This window comes from Seriola aureovittata, chromosome 1 (assembly GCF_021018895.1).
Source record: "Seriola aureovittata isolate HTS-2021-v1 ecotype China chromosome 1, ASM2101889v1, whole genome shotgun sequence".
NCBI classification, from domain to species: domain Eukaryota; kingdom Metazoa; phylum Chordata; class Actinopteri; order Carangiformes; family Carangidae; genus Seriola; species Seriola aureovittata.
In genome coordinates this window covers 14,214,374-14,237,848 of record NC_079364.1, presented here as the reverse complement: position 1 = coordinate 14,237,848, position 23,475 = coordinate 14,214,374, and the positions used below count along the sequence as shown (strand labels likewise).

Genomic DNA, 23,475 nt, shown 5'->3' with positions numbered 1-23,475 from the left:
TGTGACAGACAACGGAACTGACCACTGCGATTAATACTACCACCCTCACAACCTACCGTGCTCACTAGCTAGCTAGCTGCCGACGGAAGGAAAGCAGACCAGATGATGTCCAGGACTCATAATAAAGTCAGTATACCAATGACACACGTCTATTTTGCATTTTAGTGAAGCTTTTAATATCACTCTGACATTAGCTGCGCTGCTTAAACTGGCTGCTTAACGTTACTTGAGTTACTAGCTTTTCGGTGCTTGACTGTCATTAGCTTAATCTCAGTGGCAGAGCTAAAGCTTCCTCTGGATATTATTAGCTGCCAAGCCAATAATGTACAACCTATGCAGGCTAAAGGTGCTGTTTGAATAAGCGGTAATGAGGAAGCTCGCCACACAACGATCCTTGTTTACTTTGTTTACCACGTCGAGCATTTATTTTCACATACTGTATAATATGAGTAACACTGTGATAGAAGTCTGTTATAACGTTAATTGTCCTCATTGCCAGATGTGTTGGAGCCGGGCCTTTCTCACCGGCTGGCTTCTACTGCTGGTCCAGCTGTTGTGTACACAGGCAGTGCCCATCAGTATAGATAAGACTAAAATCAAAGAGGCAGAGAAAAAACCTGAAGAGCCTCCAGCAAGTGTGGTGAGAAGACACAAAATGTACATATCACATCCAAAAGTCCACTTTTGGCCCCCACTGTATATGTGTATACACAGGTTGAAAATTCATTATGTGCTTTGGTGTCACAGCCATGGTAGGTAGCTCTATGTAGCATTAGATCCGAGAGCAGTTACTTCTGTCTATGTCAACACAAACAAAATTTTGGTGAGGATTTGATAATGAATTAATTATTCCCAAAACTTTATTCATTTCAGTTTCTCAAATATGGACATATTTTCTGTTCAATATTACTTTTCTTCATTTTGGAGGGGTGGAGGTCAGACAGAGAGAGCAGATTTAAGTGGGCTTTGGTAACTTGTGATGTGAATATTCTTTTTACAATTTATACTTATTAGTTTTAGCCCTGATACTATACAGTCGCTGTTATCAGCTGCTTCATATGAAGGAAGTAATATTTTATGGAACACGAGAGAGTTCCGTAACAGTACCTGGACTAATTTAAGTGAGAGACTGTCTGATGTTTAATTGCACTACAATTAAATCACCTCAATCAGACGCTGAACTCAAAACTTGTTATCCCTAAAATCCATTTCATCATCAGTACAACAACGCCAGATGTTGTACTGACGCTAGCTTTATGAGTGCACAGATTGGAGTCTCTAACATCTGCCTCAAGAAGGCTTTGTCCATGTCAAATATTGACATAGTGGACATCAGCTTAAACTAATACCATGTAGAATCTGTGTAGAGGCAAGAATGCATATAACTGCAACCTTTTTATTGGTGAATAATTAAGTGGTCTTTAACTACAGAACAGCTGTGGCAAAATGGCAATTTGCAGAACGCAGTAATACAGTTTATAGGTGTCCATGACATAACCTGTCATCTCTACATCTAACATCTGGAGGGAAGATCTATTATGTTGGTCAGCAGACACATATGCCATGAAAGCCAAATATTCTGTTACTCTGTCTTCAGTACATCAGAGCACTCAAGTATTATTAATAATAATATGTTGTCACATAAAGAAGCATAATAAACATAAAAAACTAAAACGTGATGATCATTGTAGAATTACTCATATTATCTGTAATAGAGTATTTAAGTGATATTTAATTTGTTACATTTTATAGGACACTGGACTCCACTATGACCGCTACCTCAGGGAAGTCATTGATTTTCTCGAGAAAGATCAACATTTCAGAGAAAAGCTCCACAATACAGACATGGAAGACATCAAGGTATCATGCTTTTCTTTGCTTTCGTCATATTAGCATGGTGGGAAATTTGCACCAGCCCTGAGTAAACTGTTAGTAGGTCATTACTCTGACTGGTAAATTATGGGCTTGCACTTGTCCAGGGATGTGATAAATCTTCTGGGGAAAAAATTATTGTTTTTGAGAAATACTACCAATCCATTTTTTTTTCTTCTTTTTGGAATGTAGATCCAAAGTTATTTTAATGAAAGGTGTATTAAGAGTAAATAATACTAACTTTTGCATAATTCATGTATAACACAGCAAGGTAAACTCGCCAAAGAGCTGGACTTTGTCAGTCATCATGTCAGAACAAAACTGGATGAGTTGAAGAGGCAGGAGGTAAACCGACTACGAACTCTGATCAAGGCCAAGCAAGACATTGAAGGAGGGAATGGTATGTGCTGCAACAAAATTTATATTTCATTTTGATTTATATTTAAGATAAGATGCTACAACTTAAATAGTAAATTTGAGATAAATATAACTAAAATGCAAAGCTGTATGTCTATATTTTAATTTATGTCACCGATTACTCCCTGAACAGACATTGCAGTGGACCACCAGGCTCTGCTGAAACAGTTTGAATACTTGAACCACATGAACCCACATACATTTGAAGTGGATGACCTAGATCGGCTCATCAAATCGGTAAATCTCATTGTTACTTCATGCTATAAAAGTGTTAAATTAAGGTCATCTTTGTACTATTCACTTATTTAAAGTAACATTTTCAGTTTAGTAATACACAGAAATGTTGTGTCTTGGTTAGGAATGGGACATATTAAAATTTCATGTTGATTTGAACTGTTATCTTATCATCTGTGGCCAAATTTATCTTACAGTTAATGTTAGAGTGAAAAACTAATTAACTGCTGTCAATTCCCCGCAGACGGCAGCTCCGCTCCGAGACAGCAGAAAAATCGACATACAAATGAGCATACATAGCTAACGTCACCTAGATAACTTTAGCTTGATAACATAACGCAACAAACATTCAGATAAATGCCAACTGAGTATAACTTATCTAACTAATATTTAAGTACGTTACGTTAAGTAACTGTAACTCACAGTAACATTAGTTCATTTTACCTGAAGATCAGCGAACAGAGTTAAGTGGTTGTCACGGAGATGAGAGTTCAGATTGGAGGTGATGGACCGCGGGGCAGACACCTTACTCTGATTCCGCAGGTGGGCTTCTCGTGTTCCTGTCGTTTTTGTTTTGGAATCCATAGTATTTCCACACATCCGATTTAACTTAATTTGTGGGGAATACAATGGGCAAGCCGAGCTCTCAGCTGTGATGACAGGCGTAGCGTTTTGGAATGACTGCAAAGGTGCAGGCTCCCCCTTGTGGCCAGTCAAGATAAATCAATGTAAGACTGCATGTTGGCGAGCAAGACGGTATTTTCAAGTCACTGCAAGGATATTATCGATTATCTCCAGTCAGATTATCTCCCTTATTGTGAGTGGTTTTTATCGCCATAAATCGCGATTAAAATCGTATATCGTCCCATCCCTAGTCTTGGCACAGTGAAGTGCTGCAGTAGAGAGACATTTAAAAACAAGTTTGATATGCTTAATCCTGTTTTTAAATATGTTCAATGTCTAAAAAGTGACTTTGACTAATTATTTCAAGGATAACGTTCACTATGATGGAATTCTTGAAGTCTTTACAAATTGATTTTCATTCAAAATGAAATGAGGGGTTAGAGTTACGGTTATTTAGGCTAAAGTAATGACCTGAGAGAGATAATAGCATTAAGAAATTAAGAAACAGTACTAGGATATATAATAAAATGAAGTGTAGTTTCCAGATGGTTTTGAAAAAATAGAATTGTTGCACTATATTAATGTTGATTTGAATCAAGGTAAATTTCCAACCCTTGTGAAAAATTTTCCCCCACATCAAGGCCACTAAGGATCTGGAGAACTACGACAAAGAAAGACACGAGGAGTTCAAGAAGTATGAAATGATGAAAGAGCACGACAGACGGGAACACTTGAAAACACTGGACGAGGAAGAAAGAAAGAAAGAGGAGGAGCACTATGAGGAGATGAGGAAGAAGCATGCTGACCACCCTAAAGTTAACCACCCGGTATGTCTGACTTAGTTGCACAGATAACATGACACAAACACATAACGTGTTTTGTTTCAGCTATGGAAAAGAAACTCTTTCCATCCAGTGTCCTGTTGCATGATTTAGTCCAGAGTTTAAGAGTTCTGCAAATAAACCATGCTGGGTTTTGGAGTTTTGTATTGTTGTGTATTTTCAGCATTTAAGCAATGTGCCACAGTGTGGAAATAGGTTGTTTTTTATCCAACTGTAACTCAAATGTGATTTTACCTCCACGTTGCAGGGCAGCCAGAATCAACTGAAGGAGGTGTGGGAGGAGGCTGATGGTTTGGACCCTGAAGATTTTGACCCTAAGACCTTTTTCAACCTGCATGGTAAGACCTTTACCATCCGGCAACTGTTGAAGACCGGAGAGATGATGTTCATTCATTCAGTACTACATAATATGTATATATATAATATGTATTGTCAGATATAACAGAAAATGGCGTATTTAGTGTCTTTCTTCTTTCTTTATAATGTAGATACCAATGGAGATGGCTTCTTTGATGAACAGGAGCTGGAGGCATTGTTTACCAAAGAGGTAAAGCCATGGCATCTGAAAATGTGTAATGATTTAGTGACAGTGCACTGACTTTTGGACTTTTGTGATTTCAGTTAGAAAAAATCTATGACCCCACAAATGAAGAGGATGATATGGTGGAGATGGAGGAAGAGAGGCTACGAATGAGAGAACATGTTATGAACGAGGTACAGTAAGTTACACTCTCTCCCTTTATAAAACTGTGCAAGTCAGCTGGAAATGAGAAAGATTACTATAGGGATTTCCAATGATATGCTACCAATGATATGCTACCCTTTAAGCTGTTAACATGACTGCAGAAACACAACATTAAAAAGAAAATAAAAGAACTTATCCCTCAGTTTGCACCTCAGCTGGCTTTGCATCTTTGCATTAATAGAGGCCTCCATTTTTTATCTATTGCCTTGACTCTACCAGTGATTAATATAATATATAATCTATGCTAAAAAGCTCTCTGCTCTTGTCTTCATCATAGGTGGATTCAAACAAAGACAGGCTGGTCTCTTTAGATGAGTTCCTGGTTGCTACAAAGAAAAAAGAATTCTTGGAGCCAGACAGCTGGGAGGTGAGACACAATATTGAAATTATTGGACAGTAATTCAAACCGAAAACCATTTTTTTAAAGGCAAGTTTACCTTCCACTTTGTGTTCCTCAGACCCTGGAGCAGAACCAGGCTTACACAGACGAGGAGATGAGGGAGTTCGAGGAGCATCTTGCACAGCAGGAACAGGACCTCAACCAGAAAGCTTTTGACCTCCAGAAACAGAGAGACGAGCTGGAGAGACAACAGGAGCAACTTAATGCACAGAAAATAGAGCTGCAACAGGTAAGCAGTGGTTCACTGCTACTTGATATATTTTAGTGCAGACAAGTCTTGCTACAGAAGGTTTACTCTGAATGAGAGAAACTGTTCACATCCAAACCTGATGCTGTAACTATAAGAAACTACAGCAGTTGCTCTGTAGAGGTTTCATCTAACGAGACACCAGATGTTTTCTTTGTAGGTGGAATCTCAGTGTGACAACATTTTCTTAACTAAAACTTAATTTCCTTGAATTATCTTAATATTTTATTTAAGGTATCAAATAACTGACTATCCACAGTACTGTTTGCCCTTTCCAAATGTGAGAAAACCTAACATGAAACTCCATTGTTACAGGCAGTTGAGCACATGGAACGGCTGAAATCACAGAAAGTAGAACCCCCTCCAGAGGTTCACGGTGAGTGTCGATTGCACCATTTTGTTTGTCTTTTGGTAGTTGTTTGATTTTACAGGCTGAGCTCTGAGAATGTAAAACTCTGTCTTTGCTGCAGGTGAAGGAAATTCTATCCCAGAGATATATCCAGCAGACAATCAGGTGCATCCTGAACAAGACGCACAACCAGAGGGGCATCAAGCAGCACCCCAAGCTGCTCAAGATACACCTCAGGAACACCATGAACAACAAAACCTAGACCAAGCCCAGCAAGGTCTCCCCCAGACACACCAGGATCTGCCACCAGGCCACCAAGAAGTCGCACAAGACCAGCATAATGTGCCATAACAACTTTGTCAGAACTTGAGCCTCCATAACCAGACTTTTGCAGCACCGCCACTCCAGCGTGCAAGAGGAGCAGCCCCCCCTGAGTATTAGGCCTCTTTAACCAGCATGACTTAGGGGTTTGGAGGACACTTGAGATAAAGGAAAGCGACACAAACGGATTCCCTGTTGAATGATACCAGTGTTTGATAATAATTGTAATCTTTGGATTACATAACAGAATTACAAGAGTAAAATGACCAACCAAGGACATGCATCTCAAAATGTGCATACTAAGTTGTGTTTGATTACATTAGACATGATCAAGACTGTTTGATAATACAACTGTAAAAAAAAAATCTAATTTTGTTGGACTTTTCTGACCTGCTGTTTGCTGTTCAAAGTACAGAACCTAAAAATGCTGCTGGCTCCACAACCTGATAGCTTTGATGCTAGAGCCTGTGGGAGAAGTTCAGTGCAGCTGCTGAGGGGGATAAGATGTAAAAAGTAATTTTAATATTATAATTTTCACTTCAATTTTCTGACTTGACAAGATAAAGATATCCCCAAACAATTTGTTTACATTTGTGGCTTGTGGGAAAATACATTTCACTGGACTTTATCAGATATTTTAGAAATTGAGTGCAAGATGTTTTATTATTGCATTATAAGCCTAAAAGAGCAAGAGGCACTATTGTGATTATATCCAGTATACAGCATTTTGATGCCCCAACAGAAAACATTACACCTAAAAAGTACAAGTGAAGACTTCTCAGTGCAAACAGGCGCAGTAATATGTGTCATAATCTACAAGGTTTCAGTCAGATCTTTGTAGAAAATGCTTTTTATTTCCATCTCCAGCTGCCACTGTCACCAAATATTTTGATCTTCAAACCAGAAGCATCCTCGTGAATCCAGGTTGCTCACAGTCCTTATACACTTTTGTCAAGAAATAACTTTACCAATACTTTTGCTACTTTCTTAATGGTCAGTGTGGTTGCTGTTATAACGTGTCAACTGTTTACCTATCTTGAAACATCATTTTTTTGTGTTTAGTCATATTTTCTGAGTTTTCTCAACTGTAGGAAATGTTTTGCTCTGCCTAAAAGGAAATTGGGTACAGGACTCTTCAAAACTGGCCATTTTTTGGCCACACTGCAACTACTCTCTGCTGACTTTGTTGTTAAAATAAATACAGGTGTTAAGTTCTTAAAATAAAGATGGTTGTGAAATCCCCCCACAAACTAACATTTTACCTAAATCCTCACAACCCTAAATCTTGCAGCTGCTTAAATGGAAGTTTGTGGTTAGTTACAGTATGATGGCATGTTTCTTCATTGCCGTACAGAGAGAGCAAATGTTGACCCTCTGAAATAATAAATTTGCTCTGTTACACTTAATATGATGGACATTTCTATTTTGGTATATTGTTCATACACAAATGTGTATGTGCCATGTTTATTTATGAGTTGATCATAATTGATCATGATTTTTAATTTGTTTAATTACACCATTTTGATGTTGAGCTCATTTAACAATTAGGATATAGACATTTACTCTGGTACCTTTCATTACACTTGTCGACTCACTTGTTGAGTATTTTGCTCAAGCTGCTGGATTTGTTAAATTAGTTCATTTAATTAAAAGATTGCATTAAAATAAGGGTGAAGCTGAGAACCACTAAGAACCAAGTCAGACATTAACAGTGTCACACTAAAAATACAGGAGCATTTTTTTTTATTGTATGTTCAAGTCAAAGTCTGCTATAATGAAAATCTTTGAATTAGTTCCTTTGAATTCAGTTCACATCCGTGTGTTTGGCACCAGATGTGTATTACTTGGTCCTAGTTTGAATAACGTTGTGTATCTTTCCCACAAACGAACAGTTTGGTGTAATTGCTGTGCTATTCAGGTTGCTTTTTTCGTGTAATGTGATTTCTTCCAGCTGGTTGACTGATGCCATGCTGAACAGGTTTTGACTTATTGCCACTTTTTACTGAAGACTTTGTCTAGTCAAATAACAGCTCTGCCTTACTGTGGTTTTCCTTCATACAAAATTTTGACATGGAATACATTCTTTTCTTTTTTTTTTTGCAGTGTCTTTTGTTTTCTGTGTGCCAAGTGTTCCTATGAAAAGATACCGCATCATAATTTGCACAAAATATACAGGTGGTGTTTCTGATCGCTTGCTGCTGGATACAATAATAATTTGATGATACTGTACACCTCAGTTCAAGATAATAAAACAGCTTTGACCTTTCAGTTTGTGTAAGATTTGATCACTTGGTGAAACAGGTAAGTACCGACCAACCAGCTGTACAATGCATAAAAAATGTGAAGCACTTATTTGTTTGAATAGAATTATTCAGTATGACTACGGTAAAATGTACTTAATATGGTTTTAAGTGATGTATCTGTCCTCACCAAGTTTATTTGTTGTGCCTCAAAAGGGAAGTGCTAATTGCCTGTTTATCTGTAGTACATGCCACATGAGGACATCAGGCTGATAGCAGAGATGTGTAATTTGAACGATGCTAAAATTTACCAAGAGTAAAGCTACACATTGAATTTATTTACAGTTACATATTTGTGGCAGAGGACAAACTACTGGTACTCCCATTGTCATGGGTTTGAAGGGCTCAGTGACAGGTTGCACCCGTCTCACCAAACCACTACCAATATTCAACAACCAAACCAATGTGACATGTAAACACATTCAGAATTAAAATAGCAGAAAGTAATAGAACACAACTTTATTGAAACAGTCTCAACCAATAACATCAGCGTACAAAGAGGTGATGGCGCAAGAGGTGACTGGGGTTAAAAAAGAAAAAAACAAAACAAAAAAAAAAACATTAAATGCCTTTGTGAAAATTATAAGATCAAAAAGAAAAGGTGACTGACAGCACAGGGCAAAAGAAAATCATTCTCATGGAACTAGATCGACAGTGGCAGGGTATTTTTTGCATTTATTTTGTACAAAAAATAAATTAATGAAATCTTTCAAGTTTACAGGAATATCTATTTGTTGTTTTACATCACACAGACATGCTGACAATCCTACATGTGGCGAAGTTCAGCATTTTGTGTTAAAACATTAAGAGGATCTAGACAGACCAAAGCAGGCTGACTCTGATAAGTAGGCCAGGAGTTAAAAAAATAAGATTACCAATGAGAAACAAAACATTGTTATAAAAGTGAGCTGGGGCGAACACATTCAAAAATCCTGAATGTTCAACGTGGCGCGACTTGACGGTCCTTAGAATCCTTTAGGATCGCATTGCTTGAGCATTACCTCGAGACAAACCTCGCGGTCCTTGGGCAGCTCCCCGTTTGTAGCCTTGCTGATATCCCTCCTTGAATAAACAAGGATTCACAATTATTAGCCATCTTACAAATTTTAAAATGTAATGACAATGATCTGAATGACAGTCAATAAGATATTATATGAGCTATTTGATACATGAAGTAGTTAATAATGAAAGGAACCCTTACCCGCTGATAGGTGTTATTAGAATAGTCCCGAGATGTGTTAAACTGGGTTTGACCATAACCACTGCTGGGAGCATTTGAGAAAGGAGGGCGATAGCCTTCATATCCCCCTGATGACAAATTACATTATCAGTGGACCTGTATAACTCCAACATGTATTGTGTCCTTATATTGAATATACTGCATCTCTGTAAAACACAGTTTGATGCTTGTACCTCTAAACCCATTAGAGGACCCCCGGTATCCATTCATCATGCCTCGTGCGTTCCTGGGTCCACCCCTGGGCACAGCCCTGCTGTTGTAAAAGGACTGGCCAGACTGTCCAAACCCTGCACCTGGAGAGGACTCCTCATGGCCTCCTGCTGGGGGCATGACCTGGTCTTGAGGCTTGAACCCACCAACAACTGGACAGCAGAAAACAAGACAGACGACTTTATAAGTCTATGGTACACTGGTCAGCGGTCAGTTATGAAGTTTTGTGTTGAAATACAAAATAACTTTGCACAAGATGAAAAAAACTTTTGTATTTGTTTCATAACATGCAGATCAACTATTTCAACTTCACTGTCACCAAAGGCAAAACTATGAAGCCTTCTGAAATCCTGACATATTTTTCCTTGTGCAAACAATCCTGCTTACACAAGATAACATTTGTCTTTTATGGAGTCAGAAGTTCTATACAAAACACAAAATGTACACAACCTTAAAATTTGAGTTAATTTTCTCTTAATGCTTATAGTGTTGGCTGACTGTAAAGGTGATGCAAAACAATGTCAATAGATTTTCAAGTGTGTGTAAACTGCCAACCAGCTAAAGCTCTAGCCTCACCTGACTGTAGTGTTTCCTGTGCAATGTCAGGCTGGTCTACAGTATTCTCTGACTGGCTGCTAAACCCCTGTGCATAGCCACCAGGGAACTGGCTGGGCTGCTTCAGAGGGTCTGCTTGGCCTTCAGTGGCTGGAGGTACAGGTGCATTCATATTAAATACCTGCAGAGGGAGGAAAGAAAAGTTGTCTGTATCAAAACAATATCACAATCACAGATTCTATATAAATGGGAAATGAGGGGGCATTCAAATTGTTGCCCATGTAGATGGTGCACCAATAATCAACCAGTGCTTGTGCAAACAAGTATGGAACCTTAAAGTTTTCATGTTCACTGTTGCATTGTTTAACTGGACCCAGATAGAAAGCGTACCGCTTGCACTGACTGGAAGGGTGCTGCGTTGACATTGATGCCTCCAGTGTGGGTGGGTTTGGAGACAGGTGGGAAGGCAGAAGACAGGGAACATGGGGCAGGGGACTGCTCAGACGAAAGAGACATCGAGGCCTGGGGCGGGAGGAAGGAGGTATTTTGGAAGGCAAGGAAACAAGGATTGTGGAGAGGTCAGTGCAAGAGATGGGATGTTTTTTTACTTAAAGGTTACCTTCTACCTTATTACCATATTCAATAACTTTCGGTAATACACAGTACATAACATCATGACATGTCAGAGAGCATTACATTTAATCCACGTAGCAGTACTTTTAAAATATGGCCCAAAAATACAAGAAATAACCTGTACTACTCTTGTTATTAAATGGATGCACCACTCAATGCATAAATCAAAACAAGTCTCACCAACTGCTTGCTGTACGTCCACTCTACTTACTTGTGAGGATTCTTGTGGTCCCGACACCACACTTGTTTGAGGAAGTCTGGACTCTGAGTGGGCTGTTTGGAAGACAATAAAAAAGAGAAGCACCTCAGAAACTACAGCGTATTACACTTTTAGGATCATATATTCACACAAAAACAGTGATCAGACCCTTATTAATATAATCTGAGAGAATGTATTCCAAATAAAAGTAAATGAACAGTCACTGACTTGGGGGGCAGCCCATCTGCTGCAGGTCAACAGTCTGCGCTGGCTTCATAGGCTGGGCAGACACAATGGCTGGGTCCAGAGCCTGGCCGTCAAACTCCAACATGGAGTCCTAAGACAACAAAACAAAAGTGTCATGGATTATATCACGAGACTGTGTGGTAATAAAGTACTCTTTAACTGAAAGATCTGGATCCAGAAAGCATTTGCCTTGTTCACTTGGAATTTCTTTCATCTTATTCTATTTTTAATCTGGTCCTGTTTTAATGTCTTTTACCTACATTTTTCCATTTTCTTGTATTATTGCTGATTTTTAAGTTGGTTGCCATGTGTGAGACACTGTAATTTGTGTTCCACAAATGATGATTATTTTCACTGAAGTTTCTTACTAGGTCCTTTGCTGTACCTGACTATGTACTTGACCTTCATCTCCATGAGAAAGGAGACGGAGATTTCACTACATTAATCAATTAAGTATCTCAATGTATGTATAACAAATTAAGTGTCCCTCAGTAACAGCGCTGAGCTGGACAGTACAGTATATGCTGGACCTTCTCACCTGCATGAAGTTGTACGTTCCTTGCATCTGGGCCATGAGGTCTTGCACTGCCTGCTTTCTGACCACTGGGTCCGTGGCCGGAGGGGGAGTGACATGGTTCACAGTAACGGTTGGTTCTGGAGCCAGTTGGGCAGAGGGCTGGTGCTGGAGGGAATTCACCATCTAATCAACACACAATACATGAAACAGGCACATTAGAGTACACTGAAATATGCATAGTGATGTTAAGGACTGTTGTGGTACTGTAGTGGCGCATACCTGAGCCTCCACTGCCCACTCCTCCACTTGGTCTTTGTCTGTACTGCTGTACGCAGTTTCTGGAATGAACTGTCTGTTTACAAACTATAACACAAGACAACATACTGAAAATGGAACGCAGCAAAAAAAAAAAGAAAGAAATCAGCTGATTTGTGTGATTTATCATGCAGAATTTTTGCAACACTAATAGAAATCTCACCTCTGTGGTTTCCACTTTAATGGGCTCTGTGTATTTTTCAGTAGCTGTTCCTTCTGGAGAAAAGAAGCAAATGTAAAGAGATCTTTCTTACTGGGCCAAAGAAATATCTCACATTGCACACATATTTGCCTCTGGGTTTTAAGTTACCAGGTTCTGATGGCTGCTCCCCAGCTTTAGACTCAACCACCACAGCCTGCTGCTCCTCTCGTTCCTCTTCCTGCTCACACGTCCCATTCTGGTGTGTTTGCGCCCTGTCAAAGTATCCACTCAGCAGCACTTTGTCCAGAGTGTCCTTCAGTGCTTTATCTGGAACAAAGACAGCGTAACAAGTCAGAAAATAAAAGCATTACTTAATGATATATACACAGTTGCTTCAGAAAGTAGCGACTCCATTTTAGAGTCACTCACCCAAAGGTTCAGAGAATATAGTATGTACAAATAATGGATACATAGCACAAACTTTAAGCAACACTCAGTAAATCTAATCCAAATGCAATTTAATCCAATACACAGACCTCCCACCGCTCCTCAACACCAAATAATTATATGTCAGCTGTCAGTCAAGAGTTACACTATGCGCGATATGTGAATAAATTTAACCAGTAATATAGATATGAGTAACTCTCAGGCCCTTTCATTATGTCAAAGTAGCTCTCAGAAGAAAAAAGGTTGGAGCCCCCTGGGCTAGAGAGAAGCCTTGTTTAGTAAAAGGTATATGACAGTGTACTTGCACTTTGCCAAATGGCAATTAAGGGGCTCACGACAAAAGAGCATGACAAAAAAAGTCAAACCCTTTGGGCAAAACTCCCAAAAATATGTGTGGCTGACCCCAAACACTGTTCATCATCTGGCTAATAACATCCCTATAGTGAGTTATTGGGGGGGGGGGGGGCAGCACCATGCTATGGGAGGGTTCTCAGCAGCAGGGACAGGGAGACAGGTCCAGAAGAAGGGTGAATACAGCCAAATACAGACAGATCCTTGAAGAAAACTTGCTCCAGCGTGCATGTAGCCTGAGACTGGGGCGACGGTTTAACTTTCAACCCCAAGTATACAGCTAAGAAAACACTGGACTGGCTTTGACTGTCTATGACTGTCCTTGAGTGGACCAGCAAAAACTCAGACTTAAACCCCATAGAAGATGCAGTTTACAGATGCCTCTCATCCAATCTGACGGCGCTTGAGAGGATATGCCATGAAGATTGGGATAAACTGGGCAAAGATAGGTGTGTCAAGCTAGTGGAGACTTACCTAAGAAAACTCAAAGCTGTGACTGCCTCTAAAGCGATTGAATACATTAGCTGTGTTTGTGTGGTGGGGAATCATAAACCATCAAAATACTTACACGTGGTCCCTGCCACAGCCTTGTCTCGGGCCTCAAGCAGTTCCCACAAGTGTACTGAGGCCTCTTCATATTGGTCAGTCAACCTGCAAGTCACACAACAAGGTAAATAGACAGTTAAGTAATATGCTATACTCACAGGTTTAAAAAAAAAAAAGCAGCTATTCAGATCATAAGCATAACTTTTACGACATATTTAAGCAGTCATAATTTATTGTAACCACTGTAATTACCGTAACCTATGCACACTCAAATATTTGTGGCACTGAAAATTACAGATACCCTCATACCTGATGTCATAGTTCCTATCAGGTCCCACCAGTTTGTAAAACTCATCAAGGGATGTGAGGTCAGCATCAGTGAGCAAAGGGGAACCGGTGGCATCAGGTCGTTTAAGGTCCTGCCTGACACTGTCATCTCCCAACTGGTCCAGTAAAAACTGAAGCTCCAAAACTGTCTTCAGCCTCCGCTGTTCCATTTCCTCTCTCTGCAGCTGCTCTCGTCTTGCTGACTTTTTCACTGCCTTTTGAACCTGAACATAAAAAGTCAATGGAGCATTTTGTTTCACGAGGTTTCCCAAACAAATCACAACCCAATTAAGTTTCATCCTAGACATTGCTGCACTTGTTGTGAGCAGCAGTCTAACATATTTCAAGATTATCTGGTGCAGCATGTATTCAGTGAATTCTTATCATGTTAAGTTGTTATGATATGCTGCTTTAAGACCTATCCCTGGAGTATGGTATCAGTTACAACAGGTCGTGAGAACAGTATTGTTTGGTAGCAAGATCTCAATGTAGAATTTGGAGCTTGCTCATGCTGTAGTTTTCCAAATCTGCCACCCAGTGTTACTAAAAGCCATTTCCTACTGACAAAACCTTTAAAGTGAACGATAACATGGTTTGAACCAATCAGCAACATATAAGACGTATTGTAACTCGGGTCTCACCTCTTGGCCCAACGCCAGGAAGCTCTTCTGCAATTCTCGAGCAAACTCGAGGTTGTACATGATCTCTTGATACTTTGTCAAAGCGTCCTTCAGGCACATCGGGAAAAGAAAATTGAGATTTGTGTATCATTAGACATTTTCCTCTAAGAGATAAAGACGCACAGTTTTCTTTAATATATGATAACATTGATGGGATTCTGATACAGGAAAGAAAAACAATACAATAAAAGTATTTGTGTTATTTGTAATTCATTATTATATAAGTGTGCACAATTTTGAATTTATACTTCAGTAGACTACTAACAACTGCCGTTTGTCTTATCTTACCAATTGATCCTGATTCAGTCTTTCTCCCTTATTCTTCTTTTCCTGATAGTCGTCCAGTTTGGACTATAAGAATATTGAAAAGAGAAACACAGAGGTTAGGCTGACATAAAATAGAAAAAAACAGACATTTTAATAAATTAAGAATTATTTAATAAGTAACAATGATAAAGAGCTAGGATTGTAACCAACACAAACAGAGAAGTGATTGCTGTTGTCTGCTGTATGGAGCAAATGGGCCAAACTCTCTAAGTCTTGAGATTGTGAATCTGGTATCAGAATTTAGAAAAATACCTACTTGAAATGAAAGACAGTTTCTTACCAGGCTGCTACAATTTGACATGCTCAAAACAAACAATAGGAGTGCTCTTCATAAACTCACTGACACACAGTACCTAATCTAACATTACTTCTCAATCATTCAAACTAGATTTTTTTCATCTGTGTTCTTCCAAATCAGTAAATAAGGGATAATTATGTCATATCATATTGATAAGAAAAAAAATAAGTTTGATGACATCCACTACAGCAAAACACAAATCTCACAACTTACTTTGGGTTAAACAAAAGAAAATGATGTGACAACATATTTTAATTTTGACAAAACTACAAATACCTTTTTCTTTTCCATGTTGCGAACCTTCTTGTCCATCACACCAAGAATCTGCTTCATGGCCTCAGACTGACTTCCATTTCCCAGGTCTGGAATGGCAGACTGGACAGCATTGTTGCCAACCATTGCTGAAGGCATCTATTGGGAGAAAATGTATTACATGCATTAAAAAAGGAACAAATAACTAGTTCAGGCTTGAGCAGAGGCAGGCTATAGTGACATCTTTTGTAAGGAGTGTACATGGTATGGACTGCTCTATTCTGAATTACCAATGAAAAGACAAACTTGGGTTATGCACATTACTTTATAAGCCTTTTGTTGCTCCTATACAAGATAAAAATCAAACAATCAATCTACTTTTTCAGATGACCATATTTTTAATGGAGCTGTCTGGATGTGTGTGAATCTGTGTGGGAGAGACTATAGAAATACTTGCTTATAAAACATTCTCTTTTAGTAAATATGATCATTAAACAGTATTTGCTGTCAGGGTTGACTGCCAGCTGAAGATTCATATAAATGGAATTTCATACTGAGGCTGCTCTGGTTTGTTGTTCAATTTATGTAGCGTTAGTATCCTCTGGACAGTGCTGGCAGTGCCTTTACTAACTTAATGTCGTCTGGGGTTAACACTAGGGCACTGAAACTGGGCCAGAGGAAGTGAAACCGACATGATCGAGCAAATCAGCCCGTCTTTGATTTAGGTTAAGGGACGAATTAAATTGATAATGGTTACCCTGTGGTCTAACCCCTTGTAATTAAATGGTTAGTTTGGGATTAGATACGTGTAAGGACGCTGAACTAAATTACAAAGGAAGTTATCACAAGTTAAAATGTCGGCCTTCTATTCAAAGTTAAAAACCTTAGCTCAATTTGAGACACCGGCTAACCTTACAGACAGACGCTAGCAGTACACAACTAACACTAACTCACATTTCGTCAGTTTTAACGCTGTAAAACCGTCTTGCGGCTTCGTAAGTAGTCTAGTCGTTTAATGGTGCGAGGTTAACATTAGCTAGCTACATCAAATCAGTTTAGTAACGGTGAACAACTGGTCCTAATCTCCCCGTCCCATTGTTAGCTGCGAAGCTAACGTGCTCGTTAACGTTATGCGGCTAATGCCTCGACTTAAACGGAGGTCAGTTAAAACTACCTCGACAAAATAACTGCTATTCTTGGTTCATATAAAAGTCACGTATTTCCATGACGTTTTTTTAAAACCGTGAAAAACAAAGAGCACCACGGGACGCTGCGACAACTCGTTTTCAGCGAGCAAAGATGACTAAAGACGATTCGTTAAATTGCCATTTATTTGTGATGGCGTGAAATCCATACCTTTATACTCTTTGTCTTCAAAGAGATCCCCTTTATCGGATTTAATGTGAGCTGTATAAGTGCAGTCAGTATCTTTTATCTCCAGTGGTATTTTTCTAGAAGGATGCTCAGGCTCACACCGGCCAATGGCTGACTCGCTGCTGCTGGGCTAACTGTAGCGGCTACAAGGACCCTCCTGGTAACCTCAACACTGCCTGAGAGTAAAATTCATATCTAAAAAAATGAACAGGTGTTAAGATCCTGTTGTCAGACCTGATGGTGCTGCAATTGATTCCCTTTCCCTTTTTGTTTTTGAATGGTTGCTCTCAATAGTAGACATAAATATGATGTGAGACCAACTTTAAGTAGAATAGCAGAATTTTAGAAATACAGAGGATGCACCATAAATAAGCAGCCCGTTCCCTCAAAAAAGTAAATTCATAGAGAATGATTTATTTATTCATTTATTTCACATTTTATTGAGTGTAGATTTAGTCTAGAAGGAGAGTGTCCTCTAGACCCTGTCTCATGATCTCTACTTGATCAGAACTCTGAGCCAACATAGACCACTTATCCATTTGTGGAAAGTTAAATCCCAGCATTGGATAGATTGATGAAGCACTTCTCTAAACGCATGTTCCAAAGTTCTTTACACAAGACAGCAGAATATGACATGCAGGTCATATAAGGCAACAGAATTAAAACAAGCAAATCAGTGTCTTAAAGTGTCTTAGTATTAGTGCAAATAAACCAAAGACAGTGTCACCAGCAAGAAGTTCAATAAAGTCAATAAAACCATAAAAATAAAGAGTTGAGTAATGTGGACAATATATATATATATATATATATATATATATATATATATATATATATATATATATATATATATATATATATATATATATATATATATATATAGAAGTGATTGTGATGGTGTGTCCAAACTTTTGACTGGTACTCTATATAGTAATAGCAAAAACCGAACAGAAGATGGCAGAGGTGTCCCATCTCCCTGAAGGGTATCCTGCTCTAAAATCTGAAAAACTATCTCCAAGCCAAGTCCTGTAGCTGCTGTCTTAGACAGTTCTCTGATGTGTGTTCACTGTCATGCTGTTGAAATTTCAGACTGTATTCTCTTTGTATTTTCAGTAGTTTTCAGTGGGTACAAGGTTACCATGAATCGACAACCATGTGTTGATGTGTATAGTAGCAGTAACTGCTGAGATGAAAGAATTTAAAGCAGCAAGTGAAATATAGAGGTGAACAGCAAAGAGCAGATCGGGAGATTTAGATTTTTAGCTGGTGTACCAGACCGACTGTAAAGACCAGGTGGTATCACATAAATACTACCAAGCCAAAACACAATCCAGAACACATGTATGTAACAAAAGTGATGTGCAGTTAACAAAAATGTGTATTTAGACCTTTCTCAGTAGAGACTGAGTTGATATGTTTTTGTCACTCCACTATCTTTAGAATTTTAATGTTTTTATTCCATTATGGCTGTATAATTTGGGCTTCAGAAACATATTTATTTTGTAAGAGATCAGATGGTGAAAGTTCAGTTCTCTCACACGTTGCGTCATATGGTAAAAATAACAGCATATGAGAGCATCAGTATTATTAAACCCTCAGAGCTTGAGACCTTCTCAATGAACTTTCACACCAAGTTTTCACACCTCTTTTATGATCCCCGTGTCTGTTTTTCTGATCGATGTCGGGTATGTCTGTAACTTGTGAGGTGGGGGTGTATGAATCTCTAACTCCTCTCTCTGATGTGGGCTGCTGAGTAATGGCCGTACATCCTTCAGTGCTCCTCTCCTGCAGCACATCTGACTGGATTAAATATGTGCAGAGGATTTATTGGCTGAAAACCCACAAGAGTCCCACAAACACTTCGGCCCCAGACCACTTGTAGAGCAGCCCAGGCAAGCAGAGGAATTCATCTGCAACCCCTCTGGCTTCCCCTGACTGTTTCTACTCTTTCTTTCATACTATGCATCATTGCATGTTTTCCCCCATGACCTTTTCTTTACGTTCTTATTTATCCTAATGCTGCCATTGTCTCAAAATTGTTTTTATTTTGTGCCATTTCACCAGAGGTCAAATCAGGATCTTGGTTGTCTCCAGACTTTTTTTTTTGGGTGATGAGCGCTTTTTTCCACTGGCAGCCTCTCTTCAATTAGTTGGGCAACATTAATAATTCATGGCCCACATGTTTTACAGACAGATTACAAGCATCTCCACTTAACTGCCATCATTATCGTTATTACAGCCGGAGAATTTTATTCACCATCATGCAATTTGGGATTCAAGCGACTGAGATTTGATTTTGGAGTGTGGTTCAAGGGTGGATTTGTTTACAATGCAGTCCTTTGGGACAAACTGTGATGATTGGTATCTCCAGTCCATTTGCATTTTAAACCCAATTGCGCTGTTTTTTCACCGCAGTGCATGTACAAGACCCAAACATCGATGCTGCTGGTATTTTCAAAGATTCTACACGAGTTTCTGTGAAACTGCTATATATTAAATTATTCATATATCTCTATATTGAAAGAATGGGCTGTAGTGGCTGCAAACCTAATGCTCTTCAAAGCTGTGGCCCCCATGTTTTTTCTCGTTTGCGTGTAAATTTAAAAGTTGTAACTCACGAAGTGACACAGCAGCTGGAGATAAACAGGGTCATTTATTCTTCTGTGAATCCCTCACAACAGTCCAGTCCAACACTCGGTCCAACTCCAACATCTTTCTCTCTCAGTCAAACCTGAAACAAAATGCAATATCACAAATGTGAGAGCATGTCATCATGCGAGCACACATTCCCCAGTACATGAACAGATACTAATTTCTGTATAAAAAAATGTTTGCCTCTCAGTACAACTGTATGATTTTATTGAAGTAACTTCATGAGCTCCAAGGAGCACATGGCGGTCAATATCCACAGTCTGATTCAATTATATACAAAACATCTGTGGAAGATACGCATAATATGACCGCTGCATTCAGGTGCATGCAACAGGTGATCTGAATTACAATTTATATAATTAAGTTTTGCATGTGGCTGTGATTAACACACCAATGTTCCAACACAAAGCAGGTTACTGCATGCCATTAACCTATATGTACATTTACCCTTTTACCACATTCAGTGTCTCTCTTAAGACACACACACACATGCATTATACAGAACATGTGTGAATACAATAGTTGAGTAGATGGTCATTATTTATTATCCACAACTGGTGTGAAACATGTTATGACTAATGTTAACAGGCAAAAGAGAAATGTATTTATTAATATGGATACGGAAAAAAAATTCAAATATTTCCATATATGAAAAAATATATACATATAAATAACAAATGTTAGTTAGCAACTTCATTCTGTAAATAGAGCACAGTTGTTTCTTTTCCATGCTGCAATTGTTTCTGCTTTCTACTTGTTTTCATATTTATGTTTTCTTACATCATAAGTTCCTAATTTGCATCAGAAAACCACACAGAAGTCAATGAATTAAAGATATGACAACATGATTTATGTGACAGCTGGTTAAATAGTGATAATTATTACTTATTATGATAATGAGTGAAAGGTTTTAAATTTAATGGAAGTCAGAAGTCGTCGGTAACTTTTAAGTACAAAATCAAATTAAATTGAAACAGTTGAGACGAATGTTATTCCACACTTATTTACTCCAAAAAGCCATATGTACAAATTCTGCAACAATTTTAACAGTACTGTGAGGATGCATGATCGCATGTCTCCTCAGCCACATGAAACACTCTTGGATGCTTTTCAACATATTTCCAATGGAAATCAGTCTTTGTCATATGTCAGCAACTGTGCTCACATATAGAAAATATTGTTCACATGTGGTAAGAAGGAGGATGTGCACGACTGCAATTATGGACTCATCAATATTTTATATCTTTAATGGATTAATTTTTTCCCCCATGTGTTCACTATTTAAAAATATCAAGTAAAATATCAAATGTATTTGACAGCTGATTATTCTTTGAAGACTGTGTCATTAAAAATAATAAATAAAAGTGACATGGTGTCTTTCTCACAAATTACTCTTGCTTTCCCATTTTATCATAATACTGAAACCTTGTCCATGTGCAAAGAAAAGTTCAGGCGTGTTTGTTCTGTTGTTGCTCGATGGTCTACTCTCACTGTGAAGAATGAAGTAAATGAGAAGGTGGAGGAAAGGTAAACTATGACCTTTGACTTCCTTTTCTGCATTGCGTGACTAGTGTTGGCTCTCCAAGCCCAAACCTTAGTACTGGGTCAGCACTAACCCATTCTGCTCAGTGACAGGAATCCAACACAAAAACTGATGTTATCTGACAGCGTGAAACCAGAGCAGACCTGGCACCTCTGTCCTACAGAGCCAGGCCCAGAGGGCATCATGGGAAGCCAGCTCAGGGATGAAACACCAACAGAGGTTCATGGTTTTTCGACCACCTCTGGAACTAGATTTGGAATAACATCTGTCAGTCATGGACATGGTTGAGGCAGCTCTCCAGTTCCAGCTACAGAATTAGTAGAAGATGACACAGCTTTCACCATTAAATAACGAGTGCATCCATGCAAAGTATCAAATCATTTTCTTTTATAATTTTTCTGGGACTGAAATATTGTGTTAAATAAACGTGCTAAAAATATAATCCTGTCTGTCAAATTTAAGATTTTGTCAATAACATTTGTGAGGAATAATCAAGAGCAAGCATGTTAATTCTGATAAATTTTGAAGAAGGAATAACAATAAGGGAACACAAGATGAGGGTGGGGTTTAAATAAGTAGGTCCATTTATAATAGACTGAATTTAGAGGGTGTATCAGAACTTCTACCTATCTATAGTCAGAATAAATAACATCACCCAAAGGCTACACACAGTCAAAACAGGCAGATGCTGGATTTCAGTAGATCCTCATCACAGATGACAAGAGATAAGTTGAGCAGAAATACAGAGTTGTGCACTGCTTTGAAACGTTCTGTGGTTTTCGTTAAAACTCAATCCATTTTGCTGTAAAGCGGATGGAATGTGTCATGTTTACTCTGCGTTTAGATTCAAATCAGTTTGGATAAAAATCTAAACTTAAACTCAGGGCCAAATAACCTCCACTGTCCATTTGTGTATTTCAAAGTTATGGAAGTTTCGGACTTCCACTGTTACCTCGGGTGAAATCTATCCCCCCATGAAAAATCAAAACAAAAGAGATGTGGAGATAATAATGTTTCATCCAAGCAAGTCAAACCAAAAACATACTTGAATGCAGCCTGACCGTGACGATGGTATCAACCACCGAATGTAAATGGCCACAAAAATGTCTGAAATCCTTGAATATTTAGTCAAATTAAGTTTGTGTTGCAACAGTAGAGATTCAGGCTATCAAATCTTCAGTCCAGTTATCACTTACAGAAATAGATCCATAACTTTAAGCTATGAAAAGTTAAAGCTTTATTAAGTTGACCTTAAATAGCACACACTTAAATCTAATGTCTATAAGTGAAATATGACAGGGCAGGCGGACAGGGAAGACCTTGCAGAAAAAGCCCACATGACTAGCTGGGAAACACAGTGCCTAATGAGAAATGTAATACACATTCATCATATGCCAAGGCAGAGCTTAAACAAACAAGCGTGGACCTGGATAATGACAAATGTGCGACTGTTTTAAATGAGTGTGCACAGAGCTCTGATATATGCATGATTGTTTCCTATAAGTATTCATGCAACATTGGGACACACAAGCGGCTGACGTCTGGTTTACATCCTCAACAAAAGTCTCTGTCATGACTACCCCGTATCCCAGAATTCCCTGTGCTTCTAGTGAGACGTTTGCACAGAAAGAGAAAGTATCTGGACCCTGTCAGGGTTTCCCTAAAGACTCAATTATACAGACTGGCTAAATTAGATCAGCTTTGATTGCTATTTCAAATGATGGGAATAACATGAAGTTGTGTGTTTGTCATTCCCACCCATCTCTCGCTGTCTTATTGCTGTGTGAGCGCTGTGCACAATTCTGTCCAGAGCTGGTGAGTGAGTGGGCGTTGTGACAGTGATGAAGGGCTGACGTGGCAGGTGCTCTGCGGATGATCTGGGGTCAGACTCTAGATTGAGCCTGAAGAGCTTTTAAGGGAAGGCAGGCTTTTGACATTATGCACCAGGCATCTGTCACAGTATGTGGATTTATACAGAGTAACCAGCACCTTTATACTCCATCACAGACACACACACACCCCGCTGCCACGCAAAGGATGAAACTCCCTTAAGAAGAGCACCAGAAGCACAACAAGTACACCACAGTGACCAAGACCAAGTTGAGTCATCCACATCTTGTTCCACAACAAGTCTCCATTTCTGTTGCAGGAACTCGTGTCTTTTTCATGTTGGTATACCAGTATATACTATAGGTTACGTTTTGCTGTCTGTGTATATTTTTGCATGTGTGTATTTACATGTGCATGTGCTTGTTGTCATCATTAAACTGCCT

The 23,475-nt window shown here is 38.8% G+C and overlaps 2 protein-coding genes and 1 long non-coding RNA gene across 3 annotated transcripts in view; 1 reads left to right on the top strand and 2 right to left on the bottom strand.

Annotated features, from left to right (window-relative positions):
* On the top strand, positions 1–8,319 carry nucb2a (nucleobindin 2a). Its single transcript, XM_056372748.1, has 13 exons — positions 1–126; positions 500–640; positions 1,753–1,860; positions 2,140–2,272; positions 2,423–2,526; positions 3,789–3,974; positions 4,237–4,327; positions 4,478–4,536; positions 4,611–4,703; positions 5,012–5,101; positions 5,193–5,363; positions 5,697–5,757; positions 5,852–8,319. Exons 1-13 carry the CDS (start codon positions 103–105, stop codon positions 6,079–6,081), a joined length of 1,491 nt encoding a protein of 496 aa, XP_056228723.1. The 5' UTR covers positions 1–102; the 3' UTR covers positions 6,082–8,319.
* A 476-nt stretch (positions 8,320–8,795) lies between these two features.
* On the bottom strand, positions 8,796–17,152 carry caprin1a (cell cycle associated protein 1a). The gene is made up of 17 exons (XM_056372736.1): positions 16,993–17,152; positions 15,661–15,795; positions 15,048–15,110; positions 14,721–14,807; positions 14,062–14,303; positions 13,775–13,857; positions 12,577–12,735; positions 12,430–12,482; positions 12,231–12,314; positions 11,973–12,134; positions 11,417–11,525; positions 11,201–11,262; positions 10,747–10,878; positions 10,378–10,537; positions 9,765–9,953; positions 9,553–9,659; positions 8,796–9,413 (listed from the first exon to the last, which is right to left on the bottom strand). The coding sequence occupies exons 2-17, from the start codon at positions 15,793–15,795 to the stop codon at positions 9,327–9,329; spliced, it is 1,914 nt and encodes a 637-aa protein (XP_056228711.1). The 5' UTR covers positions 16,993–17,152; the 3' UTR covers positions 8,796–9,326.
* A 2,489-nt stretch (positions 17,153–19,641) lies between these two features.
* LOC130168927 (uncharacterized) overlaps positions 19,642–23,475 on the bottom strand; it is a 44,749-nt gene continuing 40,915 nt past the window's right edge. Inside the window, exon 3 of the long non-coding RNA XR_008827762.1 lies at positions 19,642–19,738. This is a non-coding gene — a long non-coding RNA (uncharacterized LOC130168927). The remainder of the gene's footprint in view (positions 19,739–23,475) is intronic.

What these genes read in the sequence shown, in the direction of transcription:
- caprin1a (XM_056372736.1), bottom strand. Translation starts at nt 15,795, where the DNA reads ATGCCTTCAGCAATGGTTGGCAACAATGCTGTCCAGTCTGCCATTCCA. An exon ending in GGCTGTGGCAGGGACCACGT is followed by an intron (nt 12,736 to 13,774) that starts GTAAGTATTTTG and finishes TCTTTGTTCCAG; the next exon opens with ATAAAGCACTGAAGGACACT. An exon ending in CCTTCCAGTCAGTGCAAGCG is followed by an intron (nt 10,538 to 10,746) that starts GTACGCTTTCTA and finishes CTCCCTCTGCAG; the next exon opens with GTATTTAATATGAATGCACC.
- nucb2a (XM_056372748.1), top strand. Translation starts at nt 103, where the DNA reads ATGATGTCCAGGACTCATAATAAA. An exon ending in CAGACATGGAAGACATCAAG is followed by an intron (nt 1,861 to 2,139) that starts GTATCATGCTTT and finishes TGTATAACACAG; the next exon opens with CAAGGTAAACTCGCCAAAGA. An exon ending in GAGAACATGTTATGAACGAG is followed by an intron (nt 4,704 to 5,011) that starts GTACAGTAAGTT and finishes TCTTCATCATAG; the next exon opens with GTGGATTCAAACAAAGACAG.